The 20421-nt window shown below is 46.1% G+C and overlaps 1 protein-coding gene across 9 annotated transcripts in view; it reads left to right on the top strand.

Annotated features, from left to right (window-relative positions):
- Positions 1 to 20421, top strand: part of STAG3 (STAG3 cohesin complex component) — a 165043-nt gene that overhangs the window by 95925 nt on the left and 48697 nt on the right. For 7 of the 9 annotated variants that reach the window (XM_075859204.1, XM_075859206.1, XM_075859211.1 and 4 more), the window contains 9 exons: positions 289 to 457; positions 1136 to 1263; positions 1993 to 2094; positions 6841 to 6989; positions 14544 to 14666; positions 15440 to 15678; positions 17283 to 17418; positions 18702 to 18797; positions 20210 to 20306. In XM_075859204.1, the coding sequence (XP_075715319.1) occupies positions 289 to 457; positions 1136 to 1263; positions 1993 to 2094; positions 6841 to 6989; positions 14544 to 14666; positions 15440 to 15678; positions 17283 to 17418; positions 18702 to 18797; positions 20210 to 20306 (1239 nt within the window). The remainder of the gene's footprint in view (positions 1 to 288; positions 458 to 1135; positions 1264 to 1992; positions 2095 to 6840; positions 6990 to 14543; positions 14667 to 15439; positions 15679 to 17282; positions 17419 to 18701; positions 18798 to 20209; positions 20307 to 20421) is intronic. The other 2 variants (XM_075859205.1, XM_075859212.1) reach the window with 2 other exon arrangements.

Consider the following 20421-nt stretch of genomic DNA (forward strand, 5'->3'; position numbering starts at 1 on the left):
ATTTCTGGCTGTCCGCTATCACCACTAGAGGGAGCTCAGGAGCATACTGCATACGGTTTACCCATTTAACTCCATAATAAGACAGAAAGCTCCCCCTAGTGGTGGCTGCATTCAACCTAATGTATAAAATCTATGACTATGCAGGGGATTTGGAGCTCTGTATCAGAAAATCATAGCTTATTGTATAGAAAGAAATATTAAGAAGCCTTCAATTACTGCTGTCTTAGAAAGTTGCTCCAAACCAGCGCTCCTTTCATCGTGATCCCCTCGCTGTTTTTTTCTATGCAGGCTTTTAAGCTTCTTAGTGATCTCCTGGTGATTTTCAGCGATCGTGTTGGCTGTGGTGATCGGTCCCACCTTCAGACGCTTTCCTATTCGCCAGAGCTTCCTCTCCAGGCTGAGCTCGCGGGATTCCTTGTCGATCACGTGTTCACAAACTCTGACGATGAGGACAGTGGTGCGTGTTCTGGGGGTGGGCGAAGAGAGAGTTTAGGGTCGTTTTTATAAAAAAGCAAATAAACAGATGTGACAACAGGTCGTATATATTATGGCTGATTCTCAAACTTTGTGGATGTCTAATTACTCTCTCTTGTTTTTGGCTCCTATGATTAGAATGCTGTTTTGTTGCCAGATTATGTTTTTACAGAAAGAACGGGGGGAGATGAGTCATTACTGGGGGTCTATTCACACATGGCTATGTCAAGAAACGGGGGAGTGGTTTTGAATACACAAAGATGAATTTTTATTTTGTGTGGCACATAAACCCGGCCATAATATCACAACCACTGACGGGTGACGTGAATAACTCACTATAAAAAATAAATGGGATTACTAGCAGCTAGATGTGGCATAATGGGGACAGTAATGCACAGCCACCAATAAATTCTATACAAATTGCATCTTCCATTATGAGAGAAAGGTGGCAGCGAAAGAAAGGCACAAGAAGGGTGAGGGAGGGAAGGAGGGGATGGGGATTCTCTGTGCCACCCAGTGGGCAACTCAAGATAACATCACCCCAGGTTTCCCATTGTCCACCATATGGAGAAACCTGTCAACGCTCTGAACCTGGCCCAAGTGAAATGGATAGTTAAAAAAAAAAAAAAAATAGTTTGAAATCATTGATTTTTTTTTCTAGGGGATGAAGACCATAAGATCCAGCGACTTCATGAAAAGCGCATCCTTCTGGCGGGATACTGCAAGCTGATCCTGTATAACACCCTTGAGCTCCACTTTGCCAGTGAAGTCTTCAAGTACTATGTAAAGGTTTGGCGTTCCGGGCTTCGCTATATCCTGGAAGTTTAAAGGGCTTCTTTATTATTGTATAAGGGTAAAATAAGTGATCGCTTCTCCTGGCCTGATTTATTAACCGTCTTGGGGGCCGCAGGAATCTATGTATTTAATTCCATCCGCATAAACTAGCAGTCACTCTACATTACCCGAGATCAGCAGCCACATTTTAATGCTTTTTGAAGGGTTTGTAAACCTTGACGGTCCATGTGTTGGATAGGCTAGCAATGTGTGGTCAGTAGAACCAAGATGTCCGTCAGTGTGGTATCTGACACAGCGCCACTCTCGTTTATGTGGCTGTGTCTGGAACGGAGACCAATTCACTTGAACGGTAAGTTGTTGCTGCAGTGAAGCGGCCCGTTCTTTCTGCTGATTGGCGGATGCAGTTCACACGTTAATGGTCTATCCTAAGGAAATGTTCTATTCCAGAAACCGCACCCCTGATGACCTAGCGCTGTCCTGGTCATTCACTTGCATTAGTCTGTGTTGCGTTTCCCACCACACTGCATGGACTAGATCACCTTAGTTCCGGCCAATAAACCATCAATGTGTATTGTGGCAAGCCCCCTTTTAAATAAAATGCAGATCCCATTGACGTTCCCACTGATGCGGCACAGTGGCGTTCTATAAAGCCATATACAAGTCATCATTTTGGTCGTATGATGTTTGTTCAGTCATTGAATACTTAAGATGCTTGTTTTCCAGTATTATGCAGATTATGGAGATATCATTAAAGAAACCTTGAACAGGTCTCGAAGAGTGAGCAAAGAGGAAAGCACCAGAACGATCCTGCTGTGTCTTACCCAGGTCAGTCGGAGACCGCTCCAGGAGGGCGACCAAGAGAAATTTACAAAAGCTCCGAGAGTACCTGAAAAAGTCAGCTGTCCGTGCCTAAATATATAGGACTGATCCTTGCAGCCCCCATAAGAACATTCCCCCCCCCCACAAGCCTCACTACTCTCTATCCTTTTTTTAATCTCGGGAAACCTTTTTCATATTAGGGCCCCCGTATTACCTGCACATTTTGCCAATGATGGAGTCCAAGCCTTCCAGGCCGGTCAGGAGTCCCAGCCCAATATGGCGGCTCACGTGTCCGCTCTGTTTGGGCTCATGATTCCTTTGGTGCAGGGTATCAGACTAGAGGTGTGACTGGCACCTTGTAGGACTTAGTGATGCTTTGATGTGCCTGTCGTTATGTAGGAATAACCAATAAATGATTGCTCTTGTAGCTTAAATACCCCGATTTTTAAGAAGTGGGAGTCTGTAAAAGAGCAGCTGTCACTATGATGAGCCTGTCTAGGTCTTTAGTATACACTAATAGTTCTACTAGTAGCTACAAGCACACCCACAGCTCCGCTAAAGTGCCATACGGGAGCTGAATACACCGCGTGGGACCGGCGTCGTCACATGGTACGCTGACCATCACACCTATATATCATCCCCTTCCAAAACCACGAGTATTAACCCTTTCAGGACCAGACTCCTTTTCATTTTTATGCTTTTTGTTTTTTCCTTCCCACCTTCAAAAAGTCACAACTTTTTTTTCATTGATACAGACCTATGAGAGCTTAATTTTTACGCTACAAATTGTACTTTGTAATGTTACTATTTAATATTATGTGTGATGTACTGGAAAGCAGGAAAAAAATTCAGGATAGGGTGGAATTGGAAAAAAAAAACAGCAGTTGCGCCATTTTCTTATGTGTGTGGTTTTTTACGGTGTTCACTATATGGTGAATACCTTAAGGACCTTTTATTCTGTGGGACAGGACGATCACGGTGATACCAAATTTATATAATTTTTATTATGTTGGAGAATGTCTGTTATTTCGATCACTTTTCATTCATTTTTATCTTTTTTTTTTTTTCTCTAAGGCGTTTGCCTAATTTGATGAATATTTTTAGATTTTTTATAGGTCGGGCATTTTCGGACGCGGGGATACCTGTGTTTATTTATTTTTGTTTTTATTTGATCTAGGGAAAGGGCGGTGATTTAATTTTTTATATTTACAAACAGAACTCAATAGCAATATTCCTATAGCATATCTGGCAGTGTTCAGAAGGCTCCCAGATGCTATAGGACTAGAACGGCTCCCGCTCTCAGCACGGGAACCAGTGACCGGCCCGAAATGAAAGGGGCAGTAAAAACCCTTCAGATGCCAGTGGTCAGATCTGAGGGCTTAAATGCTTGCGATCAGAGATGTGTAACAGCAGAGATCCGGCGGCTATGGCGTCCGCTCGGCTTCTGAGCGGGCACCTTAATTAAAAACCCTTTCTCGACGTTAATGTATAGATTAGAGACGGGAAAGGGTTAATATGGGGTTGGGGACTGCTCCAGTGGCGGCGTGCTTTTACAGCACTTCAGCCGACACTTGGCATTGTGATTTAGACAATAATAGCACTTACAGGTGACCGGGGCACATCTAGCAGATAATAACACAGGTGACCAGGACAGATCTAGCAGATAATAATAGCACTTACAGGTGACCAGGACAGATCTAGCAGATAATAATAGCACTTACAGGTGACCGGGGCACATCTAGCAGATAATAACACAGGTGACCAGGACAGATCTAGCAGATAATAATAGCACTTACAGGTGACCTGGGCAGATCAAGCAGATAATAATAGCACTTACAGGTGACTGGGACATATCTAGCGGATAATAATAAACACTTACAAATGAAAAAAACGGACTTGTGGCTGAGATGAATTCTATGACAGTGCTGCGTGTAAAGCCGCTGAGCTCTTCAGTATGACCCAGACTACCAGCAATGATTGTCTATTCAAGTTGAATGGCTGTGTGCTTGATTTCATGCACCTCTTTGCAATGAGTGTGGATGAAACTCCTGAACTCCGTAATTGGGGGGGGGGGGGGGTGCACACACATTTGGTAACATTGTGCATATCACATGACCCCCCTCAGCCAGTCAGCAGCTCTGTAAAGGATCAGTTGATGCAGTCTCTGAGTGTGTATGTGTCAGTATCCTGGTAAGTGATGGATCAGGAGCTTGAATATCCAGCAAGGTGTGAATGATGCCATAACCGGTCGTTATGATGGGAAACTCTAGTTTTTAAAGATACCATGCAGTCATCTCCTGTATATTATACAGCTCAGTGTTACGCGGCCTTTAATTCCCTTTAGTATCAAACAGTTACTTTACCAGCTACTTCCATTCACTTGTAAAGACTAGAGGAAACCGGATCTATCCCTCCTTATAACATGGAAATGAGAACAACATCTATCAACTGCAGCAAACCATCTGCTGAATAAAGCTCAGCCCCTTCAGCAGCCCGGGGAGGGGTAATGAGTTCTATTTTATGAACAGATGAGTCTTAAATGAACAAAAAATTCTCCTCTATGCGACCATTATATTATATTATACTCCCTTTAATTACATCAAATTCTCCAATTCTGAGGTGGAATGAAGCTGTTGTTTGTTTTTATTTCGTCTTTTCTTGGCGCAATGCTACATCATAGACCAAGTAGTAAAGCCACCCTCATGTACATTACATAGAGGTGATCGCATGGGCAATGCCCCCATGCACGTGTAATTACCAGAGAAAGCATGGCTGTAGTACTTGATTGCTGTTTCTGGCATCCTTACGCCTGGGACCAGGCAGGGGCACGCGCTAACAGATGGATTTGCATATTACTGTGTGTAGGCGCAATATACTGGCAGGAGTATGAAGTGCCGGCGTTCTTGATCGCCTCTCCATTCAAGCTCCTCCTGACCTCTGGGGGTGCGGGACCTCCATTCTCACGATTTGGTGGGCGTTCCAACGCACAGACAATAATCTAGGTCAGGAGTCAATAACCTCTAGCTGTAGTGGACTTTCTGAACTAGGCATACAATGTTGAAGGCCAGGAAACTTCATTGAGCCAAGGTGTACCGCCGTTCATGGAAGGCTTATTTCTGCATGTGTGAACAGTCTCGTTTCCATCCTGTGGTAGTTTCCACACCTAAGATCCTGCGCTTTCTGAAATCCGGCCTTGAACATGGACTTGGCTTCTCTCCCCTTTAAGGATATCAGGTCTCTGCTTTGTCAATCCTTTTTCAACAAACATTGGCCTTTTGTTGTCAGGTCAACTTTTTACAAGAAGTAATTAATGCAGTCCCGCCTTTTCAGATATCCCACTGCAAAAGGTTGGCAAAGTAAAAAGACGTGGTAGAAGCCTAGGGACCCGTATAGTTCGGAGCTGTGATGCGAGTTTGAGCGCGTGTGTCTGGGAAATGAAAACCCCCATATAGTTTGTGTTTAAGAATATGGAAGGGAAGTTTAGACCTGTTTTACCCTCGTATACATTGGATTCTGGTTTCGCGCGTGTCTGGATTGTAGAGGTGCTGACGCTTTAGTGATCTTTACACCCAGTTAGTGACTGGAGTTCTTCTATATTAGTGGCAGGGACGCTGCACAGGCGGGATGACTCGGACCTTGTCACATAAGTGCTTGACAGCGGCTTCCTGATCTGCTGATAGTCCGGGGAGTTTTAGGCCCTGTTCACACATTTTTTTTTGCAGGCGGAAAATTTGAGGCAGATTTTGACCTGCCGGCAGAAAACTTGCAGCGGTTTTGGGCTGCGGCCATTGAGCGTCGCGGGCAAAAAAAAATGCTGCGAAAACTGCTTTCTCCGCCTCCCATTGATGTCACAGGTGGAAACACCCGAAGGGCATGTCGCTTTTTCCTGCGAGTAATTTTTACCGCTCGCACGAAAAAACGCCTCCACCTCCCATTGAAATCAATGGGAGGCGATTTCGTGTGGTTTTCGGCGCTTTTTCTGACGCGACTTCCGCATCAAAAAAGGCGCTAAAATACTCCATGTGAACTAGCCCTGTAGAATGAATGTGTGACATTTGTATCTGTCGGGAGAGTCCTGTAGATGGTTTCATAGACGTCAGTGAGAATTTCACTTCTCTTCGTCCAGGTGAAAATCTCCCATTTGTTGGGTCCGTTCACTATAAAATCTGTTTCTCAGAGGACGAATGAGCTGGGATAAAGGGGTACCCACGCTGCTTCCCCAACGATAACACTTGAGTGGTACCACCGGGCTGACCCCTGGACGAAGGAATGGAAAAGATGTCAAGTTATCACAATCTTGTTGTATGTTTAGGGGTCGGGTTGGTTATTGGTGCTTTTTGGGTTTGTAAAAAAATCGAAATTAGTACTTTGTATTTTTGGGTAGATTGGCGCTATTTAATGTAAGGATTTGTCGTCCGCCCCTATTTATGCAACCAGAATTATACAATGTGTTACTGAACCGAAGGCTCAATTTCCATAGGTTCTGACGTAATCTTCTTCTTTTTTTTTTTTTTCTTTCTTTCTTCTATTTGGGATTTTTCGACATAAAAAATAAAAAAAAATCCCAAATTCCCCATGTGATTTAGAAGGGAAATGTAACATTAAAAGAAAAGCGAGCAGGTTTATGATCTTAAATCCTCACCAGAATAATAGTCTGATGTAGATTTCCTATCTGTGGTTACTGAGATGACATTGTACACAATGTATGATCTATAATGTACTGTGACTATAAAGCGGCTTCCATCTCCACAGGCATACACAGGCCTTATATTAGAAGATGACTCCCCCGACCGTCGCTTTTCACCCGCTTTTCTGGAAATCCGTGACCTTGCAAGACGCTTCTCCCTTTTGCTGGGGCCTGACCAAATAAGAAATCGCCAGGACATTGTTCTCCTGCACAAGTGAGTGTCCTGCTCCTCCATGTAACGCTACTTTTAGAGAGAACCTTTCACCTCCCCATACACGTGCAGCATGTAATGGGGAGGGCTGCACAAACCCTGGGGCACTTTAAAAAAAATGTCTACCTCCCTCCGTTATTTAGATATCGGTGTCGTTATATTTGGCGCCCGATATTTAAATAACCCCCTGAACTGGCAAGGGGGTGTGTACTGGCAAGGGGGCGTGTACTGGCAAGGGGGCGTGTACTGGCAAGGGGCGTGTACTGGCAAGGGGGCGTGTACTGGCAAGGGGGCGTGTACTGGCAAGGGGCGTGTACTGGCAAGGGGGTGTGAAAGGTTCTCTTTAAGCTGAATCCGTGACCGGTTTATACATCGTTTAAGGCCTTTTTGTAATGAGACGTGCGTGGTGATGGCAGATTTTCATGGTGAGTGGAATTCATCACACGTGACGGCTACACAGATTTGCTTTGCTGCTTCCCTGATGGTTTATTTGGATCTCCAGCCACTAAGGTTTGTCATTTTGCAGTCTCACATTGTGTTCTGGAGAGAATATATACAGAAGCCATCCAATTAGTGCTGGGCGATTAATCAAATTAATTTTGATTAATTCGCCATTTCAAGTTGGCACGATACTGGATTTGCTCAAAATTGTAAAATCGTTCCAGGCCCCGCCACCATAGCAGGAGAAAAAAAAAAAAAGCTTTATTAACAAGCCGACACGCTGCACGGCGCATCTACTTTACTGAATGCCGACAATGAACAGGAGTGCGAGGACTCGGGTTTGCTAACTCTGTTACTACTGTGAGCCCAGAGATTGTTTTATACGCAGTCCCGTTCTCCCAGGCAGCTTATTAACCCATTCAGTTCCTGCTGCATTTCAAGGCTTAAGAAGCTATAGCCACCCTATAGCCACCCTATAGCCACCCTATAGCTACCCTATAGCCACCCTATAGCTACCCTATAGCTCCTTAAGCCTTGAAATGCAGCAGGAACTGAATGGGTAAGTGAAGTGGTTTTGGTTCTCTTCAGTTCTGATAACGTGGTGGCACAGAGCAGTGTCAGTGAAGGAGCCTCAGTGCTGGTGATATACGATGCAGCGGGGTTTACTAGTTCTGTCTAGTACTGCTGGTAATAAATCTTTAGGCTTCGTTCACATCTGCGCTAGGGCCCGGAGCCCTGATAGACACAAACGGAAACCATGATTTCAATGGTGACGGATCCGGTGCAAATGGTTTCCGTTTGTGTCCGTCAGGGCTCTGTTCTGGCGGAAAGCTCAGACGGAACGGAGCCCTAGCGTAGCTGTGAACGAAGCCTAAGAGACTTGCCAAGTTATGTCCAAAGAGCAGTCATAAATCACACACAGGCTTTGGGGGTAATTTATCAACCTTTCTACACCAGAAAGGGCCCAAAAGTCACAAATTGCAACTTGCCCTTTTTGCGCCACCCACGACACTTTTGTAGAAAGGGCCGTGACCTCTGGGAAAGAGCGTGACCACTGCGGCCCAACAAATGTATTATAATTCATGCCAGGCTAATTGTAACAGAAGGACTCGTTAGAGCGCCGATTAACAAGACGGCTCGTTGATCGGTGCTTGTTTGCGCCAGTCACAAGGAGTTATGTACGGGGACGAGCGCTCCTTACTCCGATCGCTCGTCCCTATACATTATTATGTTGACAGATCTCGTGCCAACACAGATAATATTCAAGTTTTTTAAAATGATACGATCAGCAGCGTTTGCTTGTTCATCTGCTGATCCCTGCCCTGTTTACAAGAGGCAATTATCGGCAACGAGCGTCCTATGAACCCAGTGTAAAAGGACCTTAAGCGTCTATCGCTGGATCTTTTTCAGTTTGACAAAAATCTGAAAAACGAGATTCAAATCAAAAATCGTCCATAGTGTTGAAAAAAATCTAGCAAAATCGCCCAGCCCTAAATCTAATATACAGAGCATAAAAAATAGGGTACCTAATGAACCCCACTCTTCTTGAGGGGACACAATATGTCTTAACCATTTTACTGCATGATCCTATTTTGCTTTACTGCGTCCCATTGAGCCAAAGTATAGAGACGCGAATGCTACACAAACAGCCCAAACATAATGTAGTGAAGTCATGGTTACAAGTCTGTTGTGTTCACGCAAGGAGGGCTCTCCCTGTCCCTACCAGCAGTGACTGACGGGCGGCTTTGTATCTTGCTGTATACCCCGGCAGCCACACGGAGCGCTATTTATTGGTGCCGTTTGGGCTTCTAGTGCGGCATACCAGTCTCCATTCTATGCCACCCTTAATCAGGAGAGCAGGACGGTGACAGATCCACTTTAATTGTCAACAAATTCTATCTCTATGAGTAATCCTGCAGCGTGTACCTCCGTTACTGGGGCGCTCCTGCTGCCGCTAAGAATGCACATGACCACACCATTGAAAGGCGCTGTCGTCTTTGTTGTACACAGCAGGCGTAATGTTAAAGGGAACAGTCTGGTCAAAATCATCCAGGACAAGGTGTTTATACCTTAACATTGTGTCGTTTTTGGGCTTCCTGTTATTTGCTGTTACTACAGACTAGGGATACATTGAAATTTTGCTACCGTTTCGATGCTGTGTGGGGGGAAACGGTTCAATACCGTCAATTTATGTATTTCGACACTAAGCTGTACGGCCGCACAGCTTAGTATTGAAATAAATTACGAGAACATGGCGCGTGGTTTCTTCCTTCAGTGACCGCCCCGCTCGTCATTCGTGCCAGTCGCGTCACAGTACGAGGGAGGATCGCGGCTCCCTCCTTTCTCTATTGCCACCAATGATGATCTGAGACCGTCCAGCTCCAGGCAGGTATTCATTAGTGCGGCGCAAAATCTTGAAATAAAGGCACCCCAGTAGGCACTAGTATTTTTTGCAGCTGGCATTGAGGATCTTTGACCCACATTAACCCCAATGTCGCCATTATGTGAGGGGAAATGATGAAGGCTGTCTCATTGCGCCTCATATGGTGGTGACTTTCTTAGTCGCGGTGACGTTTATCAGGTGAATGTCCGAGCTAGCAACTTTTTTCTGTCGCTCTCTCTTCAGAATTCTCCACCAGGACAAGGTGGTCCTGAGCCCCGTCCCTTCCTTCCTCCAGAAGGTTGTCTCTGCCTTCCATCTCAATGAGGAGATTGTTACCAATACTGGACTTCTGTTCTCCCATCTCAGGGAACGGTCTCTTCACAAGTTAAATGTGGCGCAGGCTGTCGACTTGCACCTTTTTCTCACTTCCTGATCGCGCTCTCTGTCACCCTGGATTGGCGACGCAAGGGGATACCAGCCGCCAAGGGTGGTATCCTCACTCTACCAGGGTGGTATCCTCACTCTCCCAGGGTGGTAACCTCACTCTCCCAGGGTGCTATCCTCACTCTCCCAGGGTGGTATCCTCACTCTCCCAGGGTGGTATCCTCACTCTCCCAGGGTGGTATCCTCACTCTCCCAGGGTGGTATCCTCACTCTCCCAGGGTGGTATCCTCACTCTCCCAGGGTGGTATCCTCACTCTCCCAGGGTGGTATCCTCACTCTCCCAGGGTGGTATCCTCACTCTCCCAGGGTGGTATCCTCACTCTCCCAGGGTGGTATCCTCACTCTCCCAGGGTGGTAACCTCACTCTCCCAGGGTGGTATCCTCACTCTCCCAGGGTGGTATCCTCACTCTCCCAGGGTGGTAACCTCACTCTCCCAGGGTGGTATCCTCACTCTCCCAGGGTGGTATCCTCACTCTCCCAGGGTGGTAACCTCACTCTCCCAGGGTGGTATCCTCACTCTCCCAGGGTGGTATCCTCACTCTCCCAGGGTGGTAACCTCACTCTCCCAGGGTGGTATCCTCACTCTCCCAGGGTGGTATCCTCACTCTCCCAGGGTGGTATCCTCACTCTCCCAGGGTGGTATCCTCACTCTCCCAGGGTGGTATCCTCACTCTCCCAGGGTGGTATCCTCACTCTCCCAGGGTGGTATCCTCACTCTCCCAGGGTGGTATCCCCACTCTCCCAGGGTGGTATCCCCACTCTCCCAGGGTGGTATCCTCACTCTCCCGGGGTGGTATCCTCACTCTCCCGGGGTGGTATCCCCACTCTCCCGGGGTGGTAACCTCACTCTCCCGGGGTGGTATCCTCACTCTCCCGGGGTGGTATCCTCACTCTCCCGGGGTGGTATCCTCACTCTCCCGGGGTGCTATCCTCACTCTCCCGGGGTGCTATCCTCACTCTCCCGGGGTGCTATCCTCACTCTCCCGGGGTGCTATCCTCACTCTCCCGGGGTGCTATCCTCACTCTCCCGGGGTGCTATCCTCACTCTCCCGGGGTGGTATCCTCACTCTCCCGGGGTGGTATCCTCACTCTCCCGGGGTGGTATCCTCACTCTCCCAGGGTGGTATCCTCACTCTCCCAGGGTGGTATCCTCACTCTCCCAGGGTGGTATCCTCACTCTCCCAGGGTGGTATCCTCACTCTCCCAGGGTGGTATCCTCACTCTCCCAGGGTGGTAACCTCACTCTCCCAGGGTGGTAACCTCACTCTCCCAGGGTGGTAACCTCACTCTCCCAGGGTGGTATCCTCACTCTCCCAGGGTGGTAACCGCACTCTCCCAGGGTGGTATCCTCACTCTCCCAGGGTGGTATCCTCACTCTCCCAGGGTGGTATCCTCACTCTCCCAGGGTGGTATCCTCACTCTCCCAGGGTGGTATCCTCACTCTCCCAGGGTGGTATCCCCACTCTCCCAGGGTGGTATCCCCACTCTCCCAGGGTGGTATCCTCACTCTCCCAGGGTGGTATCCTCACTCTCCCAGGGTGGTATCCTCACTCTCCCAGGGTGGTATCCTCACTCTCCCAGGGTGGTAACCTCACTCTCCCAGGGTGGTATCCTCACTCTCCCAGGGTGGTATCCTCACTCTCCCAGGGTGGTAACCTCACTCTCCCAGGGTGGTATCCTCACTCTCCCGGGGTGGTATCCTCACTCTCCCAGGGTGGTATCCCCACTCTCCCGGGGTGGTATCCCCACTCTCCCGGGGTGGTATCCTCACTCTCCCGGGGTGGTATCCTCACTCTCCCGGGGTGGTATCCTCACTCTCCCGGGGTGGTATCCCCACTCTCCCGGGGTGGTATCCCCACTCTCCCGGGGTGGTAACCTCACTCTCCCGGGGTGGTATCCTCACTCTCCCGGGGTGGTATCCTCACTCTCCCGGGGTGGTATCCTCACTCTCCCGGGGTGGTATCCTCACTCTCCCGGGGTGCTATCCTCACTCTCCCGGGGTGCTATCCTCACTCTCCCGGGGTGCTATCCTCACTCTCCCGGGGTGGTATCCTCACTCTCCCGGGGTGGTATCCTCACTCTCCCGGGGTGGTATCCTCACTCTCCCGGGGTGGTATCCTCACTCTCCCGGGGTGGTATCCTCACTCTCCCAGGGTGGTATCCTCACTCTCCCAGGGTGGTATCCTCACTCTCCCAGGGTGGTAACCTCACTCTCCCAGGGTGGTAACCTCACTCTCCCAGGGTGGTATCCTCACTCTCCCAGGGTGGTATCCTCACTCTCCCAGGGTGGTAACCTCACTCTCCCAGGGTGGTATCCTCACTCTCCCAGTGTGGTATCCTCACTCTCCCAGGGTGGTATCCTCACTCTCCCAGGGTGGTAACCTCACTCTCCCAGGGTGGTAACCTCACTCTCCCAGGGTGGTAACCTCACTCTCCCAGGGTGGTATCCTCACTCTCCCAGGGTGGTAACCGCACTCTCCCAGGGTGGTATCCTCACTCTCCCAGGGTGGTATCCCCACTCTCCCAGGGTGGTAACCTCACTCTCCCGGGGTGGTATCCTCACTCTCCCGGGGTGGTATCCTCACTCTCCCGGGGTGGTATCCTCACTCTACCGGGGTGGTTGGCACTTCCAGGGCGATGTGCAGCAGTTCTGCAAGACTTCTACAAGGTTTTCCATTCACTTCAATCAGTACCCGCCTGCAAGGTGCTGCAAGCAGAGGTGACTCTACTGTCCACTTAGCTATTTTTTTTTCTTTGCTTCAGAACGTCCCATGGTTTCTGTGTCCCTCAACGATACGTACAATAAAAAAAGGTGGTTTTTTTTGTTTGTTTTTTTTACTTCCTGAAAAATCCTTCTCATAGTCGTTCATTGTGGGACACAACTCCCTCCGATATTTTGTTTTGGGGTTCAGATTAAATTTGGTGGCTCCAAGTACCGAGCCTTTCGTTTTTTTTCCTCTTCACCTTCCAAGACCCATTACTTTGTTTTCGACACAGCCGTATGAGGGCTTGTTTATAAAAAAACAGCGATTCCGCCATATTTTTCTTTTTTTTAGTTTTTTTTCTGGTGTTCACTGTGCGATAAAAATTTGTTAACTTTATCCAAAACAATTACGGCGATACCAAATTTGTAGTTATTTTTTGTTTTATTAGTTTTCCAAAATAAAAGCAGTTGGTAAAAAAAAAATATATATTTTTCCATTGCCGGTACGGTGTGAGGGCTTGTCTTTTGCGGGGCGAGCTGTCGTTTTAATTGGTATCTTTATTACAGTACATAAGACCTTTTTTGATCCTTTTTATTCCATTTTTGGAGGGGGAGGTGAAGTGACACAAAAGCAGAGATTCTGGCGTTCATGTTGTTTTCTTTACGATGTTCCCCGTTATATTTTATTAGGTCGATGCAGAAATACAAAACCAATAAAAAATAAAATTTGTGTTAAAAACCTTATTGAAATTAAAAAAAAAAAAAAAAAAAAAAAAAGTTTTTTATTCCACTAGGGGGCTTAAACATGCGATCATTCGATCTTCCACAATACACTGTAATCCTTATATACAAGGGCCGGGTTCCCACGTCATTTCCGCAATGGAATCTGTGTTGAAATTCCGCAGCATTTACAGTAGCAGCAAATTGAATGAGATTTAGAAAATCTAATGCCCAGCTTGTCCATTTATGCTGCATGTTCTGTGCGGAGATGCTGCGGGTTTGGCCCATAGACTTCGATGGGGAACATTAAATGGTAACTTAAAGTTCAACAAACTTCTGACATGTCAGAAGTTTTGATTGGTGGGGGTCCGAGCACTGAGACCCCCGCACAGATCGCTAAAACGAAGCGGCTGAAGTGTGAGCGCTGAGCCGCTTAGTTTCTGTTCGGCTTTTTCCGGAAAGCTGATGTATCGGTGTACGGGCGCATAGACTTTATATTGACTCCGTAATCCACTACAATGATTACCAGAAAAAGCAGAAACGAAGTGGCTCAGCGCTCACATGAGCACTTCTGCCGCTTCGTTTTAGCGATTTGATGGGGTCTCGGTGCTTGGACCCCCACCAATTTAAAACTTCTGACATGTCAGAAGTTTATAGAAAGTTAGTTACCCTTTAAACGGATTAGTTGCGTTGTGTTTTTTACAGCGTTTATGCAGTAAAAACCGCTGGAAATCGGCAGGTCACATATACTTTGCTATAATCCAATGTGGAACGCTAAATCTACAGGTAAAACCGCTGCAGAAAGACCGCTCTCCATTTCAATTTCAAGCTTTTATCTGGTACATTTGCCTGTTTTTCTTGTAGGGAGGGGATTCAGTTTTCTCTGCGGGCCCCCCCGGGTGCTCCATGGTCTCCACAGAACCTCCTCTTCCTCGATGTGTTAAGTGAATTCTCGCCTAAACTTCTGAAACAAGACAAAGCTGCGCTGTGAGTAAAGTTTGTTTGGCATTTTCCACTTTTATAACGCAGGTTTTAGTGGTTGTCCACCTTCTGACAAATGATCACCTATCCACAGGATAGGTCATCCATATATCATCGGAGCGGGTCTGACACCCGGACACCGATCAGCCGCTCCGGTGGCCTGCGGGCACCGGATATTATGGCACATAACGCTGTATGCGGAGCCGGAAGCAGATGGCTCCGTACATTGCATAGCGGCCGTGCTGAAGACCTGCAGGTCCTCTCCTACCTAATATGTGTTTGTTTTAGCAATTTTTGACTTCTACAAAGAAAAAAAGAATCATGTTTTTATTAGATTTTTTTGTATGATTTTTTTTTTTTTTGTGGGGTTTATTTCATATTTTTTAACTTCCTAGGAGCCTTTTACTTTAACAAAAAAATTTTTTTTAAACCAGAATACTAGGCAGCCTTTGAGGCCCTGGTCTGTCAGTATTTCATATGGGTTAAACGGCCGTGATCAGCGTTTTCTCCAATCCCGGCTGTTACTGCTGGTGATTGTGCGGGCACAGCAGTTATCCCCCATGCGATCACGATGACTGACATCCCGTATATATACATGTCATTATATGGGAAGGGGTTAATGAATTTTTATGTTACAGGGTCTGGTAGACTATTTTAATGAGGACTTATTGCAAAGTTGCATCATTTTTTCATTTTAGATGCATTTGGACAATAAAAAAATAAAAATGAGTTGTGTATGTGGACATAGCCTTCCTTATTCCATATTCTTACTTTTCCAGATTACGTTACCTTAAGGACACCTGCCACCAGCGCGTTCTCCCAGAACAGGGGTCCAATGTTGATGATGAAGGTGATGAAACTTGGGCACCGCTGCATGCATATAAAAAGTCACTGGTTACAGACCTGGAGTCCAGCCCTAGCAGACCAGGCCACGCTGGCACACGTAGGGCAAAAGAGACGAGACCGGCTCAGTCACCCAGGTTATCTCCAACAAGTAAAAAGAGAAGGTTAATCAATGGTGTGTAATCCTGAAAACATGACATTCTCCTTTGTGTATATAGATTTAAAGAGGCTCTGTCACCACATTATAAGTGCCCTATATTGTACATGATGTGATCGGTGCTGTAATGTAGATTACAGCAGTGGTTTTTATTTAGAAAAACGATCATTTATGACGGAGTTATGACCTATATTAGCTTTATGCTAATGACTTTCTTAATGAACAACTGGGCGTGTTTTACTGTATGACCAAGTGGGCGTTGTGGAGAGAAGTGTATGACGCTGACCAATCAGTGACCAATCAGCGTCATACACTTCTCTCCATTCATTTACTCTGCACATAGTGATCCTGCGTTGTTCACTATGTGCAGTTACTCAAGTGTCCCGACAATGAATATACATGACCTCCAGCCGGGACGGGATGTGTATTCAGAATTCTGACCACTTCTCTGACGTCTGTGGTTGATTTACAGCATAGCAGGCGTAGTCTCGCGAGATTGAGCTGTAAACTGTCATTTACATCGAGACTACGCCTGCTGTGCTGTAAATCAACCACAGACGTCAGAGAAGTGGTCAGGATTGTGAATACACATCCCGTCCTGGCTGGAGGTGATGTATATTCATTGTCGGGACACTGCAGTAATGTTAATATGTGTGTATGTGGCTGCACATAGCGATCTAGTAAGATCACTATGTGCTTTGTAAATGAATGGAGAGAAGTGTATGACGCTGATTTGTCCCTGATTGGTCAGCAACATACACTTCTCTCCACAACACCCAGTTGGCCATATAGTAAAACACGCCCAGCTGTTCATTAAGAAACTCATTAGCATAAAGCTAATATAGGTCATAACTCCGTCACAAATGATTGTTTTTCTAAATAAAAAACACTGCTGTCATCTACATTACAGCGCCGATCACATCACGTACAAGATAGGCCACTTATAATGTGGTGACAGAGACTCTTTAATTGGGAGCTGGTCAGTAGGGCTGACTCGCTTATGTGAAGGCATCTGTACGGTGTCCTAGTAAAGACGTCTTTCCACGATCTGTATTAATAGGTATATTGAGTAGATCTGCTATCATTGTCTGACCAGTGAGGGTCCAACCACAAGGACTGCTACCAATGCCTAGAACAAAAAGGACAATGACTTTTGTCCCCTAAGGCCCTGTTCACACTGAGGTTTTTTTTGACGTGGAAATCGTGTCGGAAAACGCGCCCAAAAACTTTCGAAAACGCCTCCTATTGATTTCAATGGGAGGCGGAGGTTTTTTTTTCCCACGAGCGGTAAAACTGGCTCGTGGGAATAAGAAGCGATATGCCCGATCTTCGGGTGTTTAAGTCTCTGACCAGCCATTGACATCAATGGGAGGTAGAGAGAGTTTTTTCTGCGGCGTTTTTGCCCGCGGCGCTAGATGAGGAGTGGGCCTACCTGGAAAAAAGCCAAAGTTCAGTGGCCCCTTTGTTGTAGGCATCAGTCATATTGTGAGAAGATGGCTGTGAAGTGAATAGTTCACTGTCCCCTGACCCTGTCACTGAAGCTGTGACGCACTGTACCCTATAACCGTGTTCCTCTATTTCAGTGTGGATTCATTGCTGACGTTCTTACCGTCTTATTTCAGAAGGTCCCAGCAGCGTCCCGGCTGACGGAGAAGACCAGCACTCGCCAGTAATGACTTCTGCATTGCTGCCAAGTAGGAATGCCACTCCGATCCCTGCAGATGACCAAGGAGGATCTGACTCGGATTTTGATACCAGGTCAGAAACCAAATCCAATCATCTTGTAATTGTGTTCATTTGGCATTAACCCCTTCCCGACATTTGACGTATCCATTCGCCAAAGTCGGGTAGGGGAAGTATGGAGCGGTCTCCCGGAGTGAACCCGCTCCATACGATGCCGGTGTTGGCTGTTTGTTACAGCCGACACTTCAGAGTAACAAGCGGCATCACGCTCGAGCGCAATGCCGCTCGTTTAACTCCTTAAATGCCGTGGTCAATAGCGACCGCAGCATTTAAAGCGTTAGAAAGAGTGGGCGATGTACATTAGTATTGCAGTATATCGTGCTAGTGATGTAACGATCGCTGGTTGAGGTCCCCTAGGGGGACTAATAAAAAAAAAAAAATTAGTAAAATAAAAATTTTTTTTATGTAAAAACAAAAATTACAATTAAAAGTTCAAAAAACCCCCCATTTCCCATTTTCCCCCTAGAGCGTAGTAAAGAATCAATAAACATAATTGATATCGCCGCGTCCGTAAAAGTCTGAATTATTACAATATATCATTATTTACCCGCACGGTGAACGGCGGAAAAAATAAAATTTGTAAACGCCAGAATCTCTATTTTTTGGTCACCTCATCGCCCACAAAAGATGAAATAAAAAGTGATCAAAACGTCGCATGTACAACGAAATGGTATTACTACAGCTTATCCCGCAAAAAATAAGCCCTTACACCGCGTAATCCACGGAAAAATAAAAAACATATGGCTCTCAGAATTTGGCGACACAAAATAATTTTTCTTTTTTACTCTTCGGTTTTTACTTGTAAAAGTAGTAAAATATAGAACAAACATATATATTTGGTATCGCCGTAATCGTATTGACCCTCAGAATAAAGTTAACATGTTGTTTTAATTGCACGCGCAAAAAACCATGGAGGAATCGCTGTTTTTTTCATTTTCTACACCACAAATAGTTTTTTCCCGTTTCCTAGTACATTATACGGCAAAATAAATGGCGCTACGAAAACTACAACTCGTCCCGCAAAAATCAAGCCCACATAGTACTATATAGACAGAAAAATAAAGACGTTCTGGCTTCTAGAATGTGGGGAGGAAAAAACGAAAATCTGAAAAAGGGCTGCGGCGGGAAGGGGTTAAAAAGGCCAATGCCAGATTGTTGAGCAAATTACCGGACCGTTTGGCCTCTTGGACGTTGGTGGTTTGAGTTTCGATAGATGATTACGTTTTCCTTGGAGCACGCAGACACAATCTTTACATCGGCCACTACATTATTACTATATTCCGTTTTCCCTGTGACAGCCAGTCCTTCAGCTTCCGGCGTCCCCTGAGATCCGCGCACACCAGACAGAGGACGCGAGGAGAAACTCCCTTTGCCTTGGGCCGCAGTCTACATCGGTGAGATAATTGTTCCCTTGGTTACTTGACAGCTGGGCTTTATCGTACTACTGTTTGTGGGGTATTTTTACCGGCAAAAATGCCAACTGGGTATCAAAATAAAGGGCGCGATATGCAAATGTGCCGCTCCTGCCTAGAAACACTTAAAGGGGTGGATGGCGGCATTTCTTCATATACGGTGCACGCTTTGTAGTTCTCTCTGGAAGATCTTGTAAAAGAGACCGCACTAAAAAAAATTCTCTTTAACCCCTTAATGACCGGGCCATTTTGCACGTTAATGACCAAGGATTATTTTTTGTTTTTTTCACGGTCGCATTCCAAGAGTCGTAACTTTTTTTTTTTTATTCCGTCGACATCGCCGTATAAGGGCTTGTTTTTTGCGGGGCGAGTTGTATTTTGTATTTGCACCATTTTTAGAGGCTTATAATATATCGATGAACTTTTATTAACTTTATTTTAGGAGAGAATTCAAAATAAGCAGCTATTCCAGCATTAATTTTCACGCTATAAATTTACCAATGTGTAGTTTTCATTAGTACTATTTTGGGGTACATAGGACTTATAGATTAACTTTTATTTTATTTTTTATGGGGGGAATGGAAGAAAAGAGTTTTGCTGCTGTTTTTTTTGCGTTTTTTTTGGACGCCGTTCATCCGGCGGTTTAATGTGTTCATTTTATTGGTCAAGTTGTTACGATCGCGGGGATACCATATATGTGTATGTGTGATTTGTTTTGACACTTTTACTAAATAAAACCACTTTTATTTGATTTTCACTGTAATTATTATTTTTTTTTCACCAACTTTATTTAACTGTTTTACATTTTTTTTTTTGTCCCACCAGGGGACTTCACTATGCGATCTGTTGATCGCATATATAATGCTTTGGTATACTTAGTATAACAACGCATTATTGCCTGTCAGTGTAAAACTGACAGGCAATCTATTAGGCCTCCGGCATCGCCTAACAGGCAGTTGTTGAAGACAGACCTGGGGGTCTTTGTTAGACCCCCGGCTGTCATGGAAACCCGACGATGACCCGCGATTTGTTTGCGGGGGCGCCGATGGGGTGACAGAGGGAGCTCCCCCCTCTGTCAAACACATTAAATGCCGCTGTCACTATTGACAGCGGCATTTAATGGGTTAAACTGCCGGAATCGGAGCGCGCTTCAATTCCGGCAGTTGCAGCAGGAGCCGGGCTGTGTATAACAGCCGTGCTCCTGCCGCTGATCGCGTGGATAACCTGGCAGTACCCGCGCCATCACAGGACGGATATATCCGAACACCTGCGCGAACTACCAGCTGCTGAGGACGGATATATCCGTCCTTCGGCGTTAAGAGGTTAATGAAGAACTCGTGACCGAAATGTCATTAAAAATTTATAGATAGTAAACTAATATTGTCATTTTACAGTTTGAGTTTAATGGAAGAGGAGGAGGAAGACGAAGAAGAAGAAATGGTGATAGATGACAGGGAGAGCAGTGCGGGGACGACAGCCGGAGAGGAGGAGGTGAGATCTTTATGGAGTGAATATCCACCTTTAAAAACTTCACATAAATTGGAATACGCAAAAGAAAGAGGGTTTCAAACAAGGAAACGGTAACAATAGGAAATACACGGCCTTC

The sequence above is a fragment of the Rhinoderma darwinii genome, chromosome 3 (assembly GCF_050947455.1).
Source record: "Rhinoderma darwinii isolate aRhiDar2 chromosome 3, aRhiDar2.hap1, whole genome shotgun sequence".
In the NCBI taxonomy this organism is placed as follows: Eukaryota; Metazoa; Chordata; class Amphibia; order Anura; family Rhinodermatidae; genus Rhinoderma; species Rhinoderma darwinii.